Source organism: Mauremys reevesii, linkage group 2 (assembly GCF_016161935.1).
Source record: "Mauremys reevesii isolate NIE-2019 linkage group 2, ASM1616193v1, whole genome shotgun sequence".
Classification (NCBI taxonomy): Eukaryota; Metazoa; Chordata; order Testudines; family Geoemydidae; genus Mauremys; species Mauremys reevesii.
In genome coordinates, this window is record NC_052624.1 from 61,004,765 (window position 1) to 61,017,008 (window position 12,244).

Consider the following 12,244-nt stretch of genomic DNA (forward strand, 5'->3'; position numbering starts at 1 on the left):
CCCCTTCCTTGCCACCCACTAGGACTGCTGTCAGGGGAATCCAAACCCATGTGCTTTGGATCCCAAGGGTGTTTCAAGCCTCTGGAGTCTGAATGAAGTCCAGCCACTGCCTCAGTCTTAAGGTCCCTAGGCTTATGCTCTGGGCACAGACCTTTTATCTGGCACCCTCACCTGAGTGTCGGAACCCTCTGACCAGCCCCTGGGCATAGCGCTGACCCTTCAGACTCTCCGGTACTTAAAGACACCCCTCACCTAGACCACCACCCAAAAAGTGCGAACTTTCTGGTTTACAGTTTAACTGTCTAAGGGACAAGCAGCAGCAGCTGTGAAGTAGTCAGATACAGTCCAGTCTAACATCTTTATGCTCTTTACTTAACAGATAAAGCACAAGAGAGTACAGTATTATATAAAACAATAAGACACCATAAATGCAATGTCCCTCACTAGCTCACCAGTCCCTGGGGAGAATCATCTCTGTTCTGTCAGACAGGGTCCTCTGCCTCCTTGCCCCCGCAGCAACTTCCCTCATCTCAATCTGGGGCAAAATGGTTTTCACTCCCAGTTCTGTCCTGAGAGTCTCCAGAAGGACTCTATAACAGTCACAAGCATCTTTTTGTTCTATCTTCTGGTAATTTTCCCTGCTCTCAAACATTTTGCCCATGTTACAAAAACTATCAGGTTCTTTCTTTCATCTCCAAGACTGTTTTCCAATTCTCCTTCTTTACAGAAATTTTTATTTACTTTCTTACTTTCCTCTTTCCCTTTTTCTCCCTTTTGTATTACACTTCTTGTTTCCCCTTCCTTCATCCAGTTTCCTAACTCACTTCCCTCTTGTCCCTCCTCTTTCGGTGTGCTCACTCTTTTATTGCTCTCACTTCCCCAAACTTTATTCAGGAGAAGTCGTCCATGCTCCTCTCACCCACATGTAGCTCCATGACAGAGCAGTATTCAGACGTTTCAGCTCATTGCAGCAGTCACTTCCACCCATGGGTGAGGACCAGCTAACAGCAGAAAGAGTTCCTGCCTAGACATTTGTCTAAATGAACAATAGATTGGTTACCCTACTGCAGTTTAGCTGTTAGAGGCTGAAGCAGAAAGGGACTTGACCCAGACAGAAAATTACTACCTAAAATACTATTCTCATCTTATTTATTCAGTTGCTTTTCTCCTTTCCCTTGTTCCAAAGCCCAGCCAATATAGGAGAGTAAACCATGTTATTTCAACTCATTCTATACATACTTCAAAACTAGTCCAGTTATAAAACATGCTTGCCTGTCCAGCATAGAACAGTTTCAAGACAACATTTTATGAACATGGATTAAACTAGCTAGAATACTATTTTTAGACTAGCCCTTGCCTACACTATTATTAGACAAGCCGAGATGTGTTTAAATTCAGCTAAAATAACAGTTTAAGTCCCAGCATGGATGGGGGTCTGAATGGTTGGTAACCCAGCCTTTACATAATGGACAAAACCCAAGGAACTATTTAAGCACAGCACTTCAAGGTTTAGGCCATCAAACACTTACGGAGATATTGTGATTTTAGTATCTGTGTCCTGCTCAATTTTCTTTAGGTTTCTTCCTTCTTTGCCAATAAGACGGCCAACAAAATTGTTATGTGCTAATATCTTCAAGGGAATTTCTTCTGTACTGTAATAGAAGTTACAGAATTCAGACAAATGGCCAACTATTAAAAAGCAGTTGAAAGAGGCAAGGTTTTAAATGTAATATCACTTGAATGAAAAATCTTAACTGTTTGCTGCAATAACTTATACAGATATATACATATAAATATTTACTAACAGAGATTAAAAGTGAAGGCAGGTCTACACTGCAGCCCTATGTAATTACTGCAGTGGCTGAGGTCCACACTACCCTCCTTCTGTCAGTGGTGTGCATCTTCACCAGGAGCATTTCCACCGACTGAAGAGGGGCAGTGTGAGGCTGAAAGCCAGGGCCAACAGCTGATGTAAGTAACACAGTGTCTACACAGACACTGCACCGCCCTAACTACACTGACATAAGCCCTATGCCTCTTGTGGAGGTGGAGTTATTATGTTGGTGCAGTAGAGCACTTACATCAGCTGGAGCACAGCTGCAGTGTGCACACTGACATTGTTAGGTTGACATAAGTTGCCTTATATTGACTTAACTGTGTAGCGTAGACCAGGTCTAAGCTTTCAAAACTAAGTACTTTTCACTGTTCTCTCCATTAAAAGACTGGGGCTGTTGTCTCAGTAGTGTCCACTATTTAAAAATACTTTGCAGCCAAATTAACCAAGTTGTTTTTTGTTTTTTTTTAAATAAAGATGACACACCTAGTAGCTACAAACATCATAGTACCTACTTCTGAAATGGAGCTCAACCAAAGCAGTAGGTTAGTATCTTACTATATTAATTTTTCCCTTCGGAGACCAAAACACAAATTTTGACTTATGTCACTGGCCAATTCTGCTCTCAGCTATAATGTACTCCCATTCCCATATACCAGTTTAGCTGGAGGCAAAATTGGACCAAATAGCGCACGTTATAAAATGCCATATAAAATTAATTATAGTTCAGCTACTCAATAGAAGTCAGACTGAAGTAGCAAGCGTATCGTTGGTAAGGCCTGATGTGCTGCCACAGAGCCTTTTGTGAAAGCTCATACAAAATCTGCACACCTTAAAAACTATTAATTGCTTGTGAAAGTTTGAATTTCACTGCAGGTTGCCCCACCAAAAACCCCACCACAAACAACCAGTGTCTGGAAGTGTGTTTTTTAAACTAAGCAAAGAGAGTGGCACTGAAAATAAAATTAAGGTCTTTAAGCCAAAAGTTAAATGCTGTTACCGACACCCAGGAGAAGATTCACCTTCACCTGTTGACAGATAAAGCTAAGAGTACTTCTTTAATGAGACTGGAAACGGATTTGGAATTGTGCATTCTTTAAACTCTTTACTTACAATTTGGTATCTTGAGCTTCCTTTTGCATGATCTCCATAATAATTTTACAAGCTGTCGAGCAGCCTTCAGGAGTAGAGTGGATAGTAATTGGTTTCTCAGCAGCACCTGCATTTTCTTTACGATGAATATCAATTCTTGAGGAAAGAAAAAACATTAGCTGTAAGCATTTATTCTATTTTGGATTGATAATTGAGATTATAGATCCACTTTATTTTGAGTTAATATGGATTTTTTAAAAATACCAAAACCAAGGTTTCATTTGGTGAAACATATAAATATAGTTATTAACACCACATAAAATTCAACACTCGTTAAATATTTTCCTTTTTAAAAGATACACATTCTGGTTTGCTGGATGAAGCTCCACACGTTAGAAAGTGGATTTTCCCTTCCCCACCAGATTCTATCCAACACATATTTTGCCGAGCTTTTTATATAAAATAGAAAAATTACTCTCTCAAGTTATTAAGCATGTGTTGCATCCCACCTGGCTTTCCTATCACAAAATTAGAAAGGGAACAGCTGTGAGGTCACCCAGTCCATCCTCCACAAATGAATAATTCCTCCCAACAGCGCAATGGGTGTTTTGTCTAGCCTACTTTGTAATGTCCCCAGTGATGGGAGTTTTCCAGCACTTCTGTTAAAAGACTATTTTACATCCTACTAATGTTCACATCAGAAATATTGCCCTGGTTTTCAACTCTAAATGTTTCTCTTCTTAGTGTCATCCCATTTCTCCTAGTTATACCTTTGTATCGTCCTAAATATCCTCTCTCCCCACTACTGGGGCCCCATTCTGCACCACAAAGGGTAACTCCAATAAAATTAAGAATTACTCATGGCCTGCAGAGAGACAATAGGGCCCTGAGTGTTTGAACCTTTCAAATACCTGTAGGCTATACACTGCTTTCACCTTGGTGAGAAGCTACAGTTTTCTGAAGTCTAACCATGAGTCAATAACTCCAAACCCCTAAATCATTTGTATTGCCTTTCTCTAAACTCCCTCCAATTTGTCAACCCTTCTGGATATGGACACTTCATTTTGGTTCATAGTGCAGCATTTTGTGCAAAATCCACAAAACCAATTGTCAGGCAGAAGAGGAGGAAGGTGACATTTCTCTTGTGTATGCCTTCCCAAAGTGACAAAAAAGGCAGAAAGCATCCTCTGAAGTCATATCTGCTTACAGCCAGTGACAGTACTTCTGCTCTCTTCTGCCCTTTTCAGAGATCATGAGTAAGTCTACAATTGTGTCATGCAAATTTTTAGTCTCTTTTTTTTTTTTTTTTTGAAACACAGCAGAGGTTCAGGGGAAAAAACCAAGTCACAAAAAAGGTCACAGCATGAGCACATACATGAGTGTGTTAGAGAGTGAACCCATCTTGGAGAGCAAGCCAACCTCACATTCGCCCTATAGCAGTGGCTTCTGTTCCACAAAACAGGGAGGTAGGCCCAGCCATGAGTGTCACAATTCTATGCACTAGGTCACAACACCATGCAGGGTGGTCGCATCCACCCTTCCATCTCCATCTATGGAGGGATGCATGTGCCAAACTTGAACGGCACTGCGACCACATGGGCCAGGTCACAATGCCCAGAGTGGGAAACCAGGCCCACAGGAGCTGCTACTGCTTTATTACAATGCATGATTACCATGAACACCGTGACCTCTGCACCAAACCCACAACCTTAATCTTTAACACTCCTTAGACAACACTTCCCAGGCCTTTGCTGGTCTGAGAATTGGAAGTCCTAGGGCTTCCCCAACAATTCGTTTCCTGTTGTGTAGAGCACTCTCCATTAAACAATCTTTTTAGTCCACCTTCAGTATTTTAAATCCACTTAATTAAAAACAGTAATAATATTTTTCGGCAACTGTAAGCATTTATCCATTAAAGTCTGGTTAAATACTAAATTCGGAGGGTCTGATGTGAAATAACACTCATTTTTGAAACGACACCTCCCCCATTAAATCATTGACATGATACATATCTGCAGCCCATCTCCCTCCCCAACCCCAAGAAAATCTGTCCCTCAAGGTTAACACACCAACATACTCCCCCCAATGTGGCTGCACCACTCTAAGCTCTCCAGAGAGCCGCTCTCCCATCGACTTAATTCACCCCCAACAAGCAGCAGTAGCTATGTCAGCAGGAGAAGCTCTCCTGCCAACATAGCACTATCCACACCAATGCTTAGGTCAGTGTAACTTATGTCACTCGGGGGGGGGGGGGGTGGCGTCTTCACACCCGAACAACGTAAGTGATAGTGTAGACATAGGCCAAGAAACCCCAGGGGAGAGGAACAGGGCAGGCAGACATGAAAACCACCCACCCCACACCCACACAGTTAAAAAAAAAAAACCTGAAAGCTGCCCCTGGGCTATAGCTAGGCTAGCGGATGCATTACTACTGACTTGACTGGTTTCACCACCCCCAGTGTGTTGCTTTGCAAACCACCAATGGTTCATGGATCCTAGTTCCAGAATCATTGTCTTATTACAGCCACCAGAGATAGCTACTTACTTAAAACAAAAGGTGCGTATACATAGAACTTTTACATTTAGACCCCTGCAGCAACACATCTCTGTAATTGGAGACCATTCTATTAGTACTGCTGGTTTCTCACAGCTCTGAATGAAAACATTCTTTTAGTTTATGAACATTGCAGGCTTTAGACATGAAACCTTAGTTGGCAAGGCAATACCCTGCAGGGGCTGTCTCAACAAAAAATACAAACACCAAATATCCAAAATGACACCTCCAAGAGAGTAGAAATGTAACAGAGAAATCACTTAGCTAGTCTACACTTCAAAAGGGGGTTTTGCCAGTATAGTTATAATGGTATAGTTATACCAAAAATAGCCTTCTAGTAGAGCTGCTGCTTATGCCATTTCCCCGAATGAAACATGCTATACCACCAGAAGGACTTCATTGCTGGTATAACTGCATCTACAGTAAGACTCTGTTCCAGTGTAAGTGTCGTTAAAAAAACCCTAGCTGACAATATTATACCACCAAAAGTCTCTAGTGTAGATCTGGCCCAAGCATTCCAGAAAGAGGAGACAAGACATGATACATACTTGACAAACTAGTTTCATATGCTTGTCCCAACAGTAAGTTGTACTGTGTTCTATTTGTAAAGCCAAGCTTTTCCCAAAAATATCTTGGAAGACATGGAAAGCGGCAATCAATCCCAGAGGAACATTTAAGTTTACACATCAGACAAGAGGAGATTGATAGACTAAGTTTGGGGGGAGGCGGGGGGGAGAGGAGGAGAGAACGTGCCAGATAGACCGAACTTTTGGCTAGTCCACAAATATATTCACCACTCCATTTGGGGGAGAGGGAAGGGAAAGAACATAGGCTTTTGTTGGGTGTGTAGGGAGAAAGACAAAGACAGCCAAAAGAAAAATTAAAGCCCACAACACGATTCTGTAGAATAACCTACTTGGACTGTGTCTGCTTTGTGATATTTCTGATAGTTGCGCCTTCTTTCCCAATAATGGCTCCTACAAACTGCGTGGGAACCAGCATCCTCAGTGGAACATCCGACTGTGGTTTCTGCCTTGTGGCTGCACCAGGTGACCCTTGCCTCGGAGGACCTCTCTGTCCAAATCCACGTCTCCCCTGTGGATGCTGTTGTGCGGGTGGTTGTGCTGCCATTTCATCTGGGATATATGCAACTTTCAAGGAATAGTTTTCAAGCTGGAATCCGTTTAGTTTTTCTATTGCTCTGTACAGTTGCAAAGGGAAAAAATATGAGAATTATACATGGGACCTTATGAAATGAAAAATTATTCAGTTATGGGCTTCTGCTCATTGTAAACTGCATGAATGAAACTAGAGACTGACTCCTACATTAAAAGTTACACACTTAGGCCTTGTCTACACTACAAGCACTGCAGCAGCATAGTTATAGCACCATAGCTATGCCACTGTAATCCCCAGAGTGTCGAGACAGACTACAGTGCACTAGGAGTTTCTCCACCACTGTAGGAACTCCACCTCCCTGAGCAACAGTACTTAGGTCAACAAAAGCATTGTTCCATCAACCTAGCTGTGTCTACACAGGACTCAGGCTAGCATAGCTACGGTGCTCAGAGGTGTGGATTTTTCACACTCCTGGGTGCCACACTTATGTCGACTGCGTTTTTAAATGTAGATCAGGCCTTATACAACCCAAGACCTATGATATACAATTACACAGAGAAAGCACTATGCACAAACTTACAAATATGCTCTTGCAAAGTCTGAGGGTATGTCTACACTCTGGAGCCTAAGCCCACATGGCTATGTCAGCACAGCCCCCTAGCATATGCACAGCCTACACTGACACCACCTCCCAGAACATTAGCCATGTCTCCTTTTGCTGGTATATCTTATATCAGGCAGGTGGTTTAACTATACTGGCAAATTAACTCTTTCTGCTGGTATAAGCCAAGTCTATGCTTGAGGCTTTGCCAGTATTAGCTATACTAACAGAGCTATACTAGCAAAGCCTTTGTATTGTGGACTAACCCTAAGGGCTTGTCTACACTTACATTTTATAGTGCTCTAACCCCCCTGAGCGCAGCAAGTTTGAGCACTTTAAAGTTCTAGTGTGGACAAGCTCCGAGCACTCCCCTCTCGTGGAGGTGGATTACCAGGAGTTCTGGGAGAGCTCTCTCCCAGCACTCACACGTGACCACACTCACACTTCAAAGCGCTGCTGCGGGACTGCTCCCACGGCAGTGCTTTGAAGTTTCTAGTGTAGACGTAGACGAAGACAAAAAGTGTTCTTTTAAAACACAGCTAGCTAACAGGATTTGAAATACCACTCAGCACCTATTTTAGACAGAGTTTAAACACCTGTACAATATCAGCCAATTATGTTGTAACCTTGTGAGAGAATTAGCTAAGAAATTCACTTGGGGCATAGCTACACTTGCAAATGTAGAGCGCTTTGAGTTAAACCAGCCTTCGGAGAGCGCAGTAGGGAAAGCACTGCAGTCTGTCCACACTGACAGCTGCCATTGCACTGGCGTGGCCACATTTGTGGCACTTGCAGTGGCATTGGGAGTGGTGCATTGTGGGTAGCTATCCCACAGAGCACCTCTTCCCATTCTGGCGCCGTGGCTTGTGGGAAGGGTGGGACAGGACCCAGAATGCCCCGGAACACCCCGTGATGCATTGGTTCGCATTCCAGCAATCCCTCTGCTTCCGTCCACAATTGGTGCCATCTTTCAACGCTTTTTGTACTGCGCACTCTGTCTTCCCTTTTGGTCTGCAGGAATGGAGCCCGAGCTGCTGAGGAATACGCTGACGAGTCTCGCCAGCACATGACGTTTGGCAGTCGAGTTATTCCTTAAGATCCAAAGTGACAGTGAGGACTCCGACAATATAGACTCGAGTAACGCATACGACACGAGATTGCTTCTGGCATTCACAGACATGCTCACTGCCGTGGAACGGCGCTTTTGGGGTTGGGAAACAAGCACTGAGTGGTAGGATCACATCATCATGCAAGTCTGGGATGACGAGCAGTGGCTGCAGAACTTTCAGATGAGAAAAGCCACTTTCATGGGACTGTGTGATGAGCTCGCCCACACCCTGCAGGGCAAGACACGAGATTGAGAGCTGCCCTGCCCATGGAGAAGCGGGTGGCTATTGCAATCTGGAAGCTGGCAACTCCAGACAGCTACCGATCCGTCGCTAACTAGTTTGGAGTGGGGAAGTTGACCATTGGAATTGTGTTGATGCAAGTTTGTAGGGCCATTAATTGCATCCTGCTCAGAAGAACTGTGACTCTGGGTAACATGCATAACATTGTGGCTGGCTTTGCACAAATGGGTTTCCCTAACTGCGGAGGGGTAATAGATGGGACACATATTCCAGTTCTGGCACCAGCCCACCTAGCCTCCGAGTACGTTAATTGGAAGGGGTATTTCTCTATGGTTCTCCAGGCACTTGTGGATCACTGTGAGCGTTTCATTGACATTAACGCAGGCTGTCCCGGAAGGTGCATGATGCACGCATCTTTCAGAACACTGGCCTGTTCAGGAAGCTGCAGGCCGGGACTTTTTTCCCTGACCAGAAGATCACCCTGGGGAAGTCAAAATGCTGTGATCCTTGGAGACAACACTTACGCTTTAATGCTGTGTGAAACCCTACATAGGGAGCCTTGACAGCAGCAAGGAACAGTTCAACAACAGGCTGAGCCGGTGCAGAATGACTGTGGAGTGTGCTTTTGGCCATTTAAAGGGCCACTGGCGCTCTCTGTATGGGAAGCTGGACCTGGCCGATAACAGCATCCCCGTGGTTATATCCATGTGCTGTAACCTCCATAATATTTGTGAAGAGAAGGGTGAAAGATTCACTCAGGCATGGACCTCAGAGGTTCAACACCTGCAGGCTGAATTTGAACAGCCAGAGACCAGGGCTATTAGAGGGGCCCAGCATGGGGCTGCAAGGATTAGGGATGCCTTGAGGGAGCAATTTGAGGCTGAAAGCCACCAGTAATGTCTGGTGCCCTGGAGTGAAGTGCAGTGGTTCTAATGTTAGTAGGAATCTGTGTTTGCTACATATGATACACTGACTTGCAATGCCTGTTGCTTTCCTGGTCTAAGCTATCTTTTACTTTATGCAATAATGAAGAATATTTTCAAAGCAAAAAAATCTATTTATTGAAAAGAAACAACTGCTTGGGAAACAGAAAGGGCAAAGGGGTGAGGAATGAGACAATCATAGATTTGCATATGTCCTGTTATCATACTCAGCCTTCCTGTTTGGAGTGCTGTGCAATGACTGCTGCACTTCAGGGTGGCTATACTGCATGGTGATAGTGGTTGAGTGCAGTGGGTAAGGGTTGTAGTTTTCAGGGTTGGGTGGTGAAGCTAAAGGTGTTGGAGGCAGCTGGTGGTGATAAGAACCCAGATGTTGGGGAAAGTGAGTTGGAGGTGACATGGGGGCACAAGGGCAATAGTTTTGAGACAAGGGCTGCAGGGGTGGGCAGACGTGGTAGTGCTCTGCCTGAATGACTACGAGCTCCTGGATCGAGTCCGCTTGGTGCTCCATGATGCTCATCAGCCGCTCTGTACTTTGGTGCTGGCAATCCGCATTCTACTAGCAGACCCTCCTTTCACTCTCCTGCCACTCCTGCACTTTTTGATTTTCATTAAGGGGGTGCTGCATGACTTCATGCAGCATGTCCTCTTCGCTTCTAGGTGGCCTCTTCCTGATTCTTTGCAGCCTCTCAGCCCGTGATAACATAGACGGCTGAGATCTCAAGGTTGCATCTGTAAAGACAAAATGCAACACTTAACAGAGGCAGCACTGTTCACACCAGACAGAGCAATGATTCCTACATACTTAAGGAGGGCAGGCAATAGCACAATACCATAATTTGCCCATCCCAAAGTGAGCGCACATAACCCACGGGAGCCCCAAGATGGTGAGTAAGCACTTTCATGGCTGTAGTTCCCTACATTGAACACTGTCCTCACATTTTCCACAGGAATTTGTCCTGGAAGATATCTCGCTGCTGAGGGTGACCTGGGAAGCAAGGGAGGGTCTTCTACTACAATGCGGCTTCCTCTCTGGCCCATATGCAGCTTCCCTGTGCAGCAATGGTCCCCCTGCCCCTCACGGCACAGAGCCTGTTAGCCTCACTGGGACACGGACATGTTAGCCTGACTGAGACAAGGACCACAGTGGCTCTCCCATGAAACCTGCGCAAGCGCATTTCCCAAGTTCTGGCTGAGACCTTTGAAGAGATCAGTGAGGCCGATTACCACGATGTGAGAGAGCATATTAACGCCCTATTCCGCATCTAGGCATGCATACAGCCCTAACCCTCCTTGCTCCAAGAGCCCATATCGAATAACTTCCTTCCCAAAATAAAAGCCGCTTACCGGGAACCTCTTCTGGTGGTTGTCCTTCCCCAAGCACCAGCTGCCGCAACTGGCTACCTTCCCTCCTGGCTTGAGAGCAGCTCCTGGCTGCATGCATCTAGGGATGCTGGGGTGTCTTACTCCTCCTCGGCATCCTCGCTCCCACTTTGTTCCTGCTCCTCCTCCTGCCTTGTTGGACTGGGCTCCAAAGTGTCCATGGTGGTACTCGGAGAGGAGGTGAGGTCAACCCAAGTATCATGTCCAGCTCTTTGTAAAAACAGTAGGTCGCAGGGGCAGCACCAGAGTGGCCATTTGCCTCTTGGGCTTTGCAGCAGGCATTCCACAGCTCCTTCTCTTTAACCCTGCACTGCAGTGTGTCCCAGTCATGGCCCCTTTCCATCATGTCCCTTGATATCTGCCTGAAGGTACTGTAATGCCTATGGCTGGGGCACAGCTGGGACTGGACAGCTTTCTCCCCCCAAACACTGATGAGGTCCAGCACCTTGCCATTGCTCCATACTGGGGATTGCCTGGCGTATGGAGGCATGGTCACCTGGAAAGATTCGCTGAGAGCAGTCCACGCGTGGCTGAGCAAACAGGAAGGGGATTTTCAAAATTCCCAGAGAATTTAAAGGGCAGGTCTGATAGTTGGACACCTGTGGGCAGGGCAGTAGAGTTCAAACTGATGACCAGAGTGGCTAGAACAGGCACTGTGGGACACTTTTGGAGGCCGATCAGAGTGCATTAACAGACCAGGGAGTCCACACTGGCACCGCAGTGCTCCAGCAGGGGCGTTATTCCACTCGCCAAGATGAATTACCAGGAGTGCTCTAGCCGCGGAGTCAGAGCGCTCTATGTGCCTTGCCAGTGTGAACGGGTCATGAGTTAGAGCGCCCAGGGGCTGCTTTAATGCGCTGTAACTTGCAAGTGTAGCCAAGCCTTTGGTCAGGAGCATAGGTTACAGAACAGCCATCTGACACAATAGAAAGGTGTTGAAATGCATTTGCACTAGTTGCTAAATGGTGTTTCAAATACTAATATTCATCTCTTCTTATCAACTGTTGAGACTAGACCACTTCCACCTTAACTGAACTGGCTCGTTAGCACTGACCGCTCCACTTGGTAAGGCAACTCCCATCTTTTCATGTGCTATAATATATATTCTGCTTATTGTATTTTTCACCCCATGCATCGGATGATAAACCCACAAAAACTTATGTCCAAATAAATGTGTTAGTCTCTATGGTGCCACAAGGACTCCTCAGTTGTTTTTTTTTTGTTTGTTTGTTTTAAATAGCTAGCTGGATTTTTTTTTTTTTTAAAGGGCACCTTCCCCCTTGGAGGGACCCACTAATTAACACCAAGCCTCTCTCACTAAGCTTCACTAATTCCCACTTTTCTCCTCATTCTCATTGTTTTGGGGCAAAA

At 45.1% G+C, this 12,244-nt stretch overlaps 1 protein-coding gene across 3 annotated transcripts in view; it reads right to left on the minus strand.

Annotated features, from left to right (window-relative positions):
- IGF2BP3 (insulin like growth factor 2 mRNA binding protein 3) overlaps positions 1 to 12,244 on the minus strand; it is a 178,940-nt gene that overhangs the window by 61,154 nt on the left and 105,542 nt on the right. For all 3 annotated transcript variants that reach the window (XM_039522900.1, XM_039522901.1, XM_039522902.1), the window contains 3 exons: positions 6,397 to 6,681; positions 2,948 to 3,082; positions 1,530 to 1,652 (listed from right to left, as the gene is read on the minus strand). In XM_039522900.1, the coding sequence (XP_039378834.1) occupies positions 1,530 to 1,652; positions 2,948 to 3,082; positions 6,397 to 6,681 (543 nt within the window). The remainder of the gene's footprint in view (positions 1 to 1,529; positions 1,653 to 2,947; positions 3,083 to 6,396; positions 6,682 to 12,244) is intronic.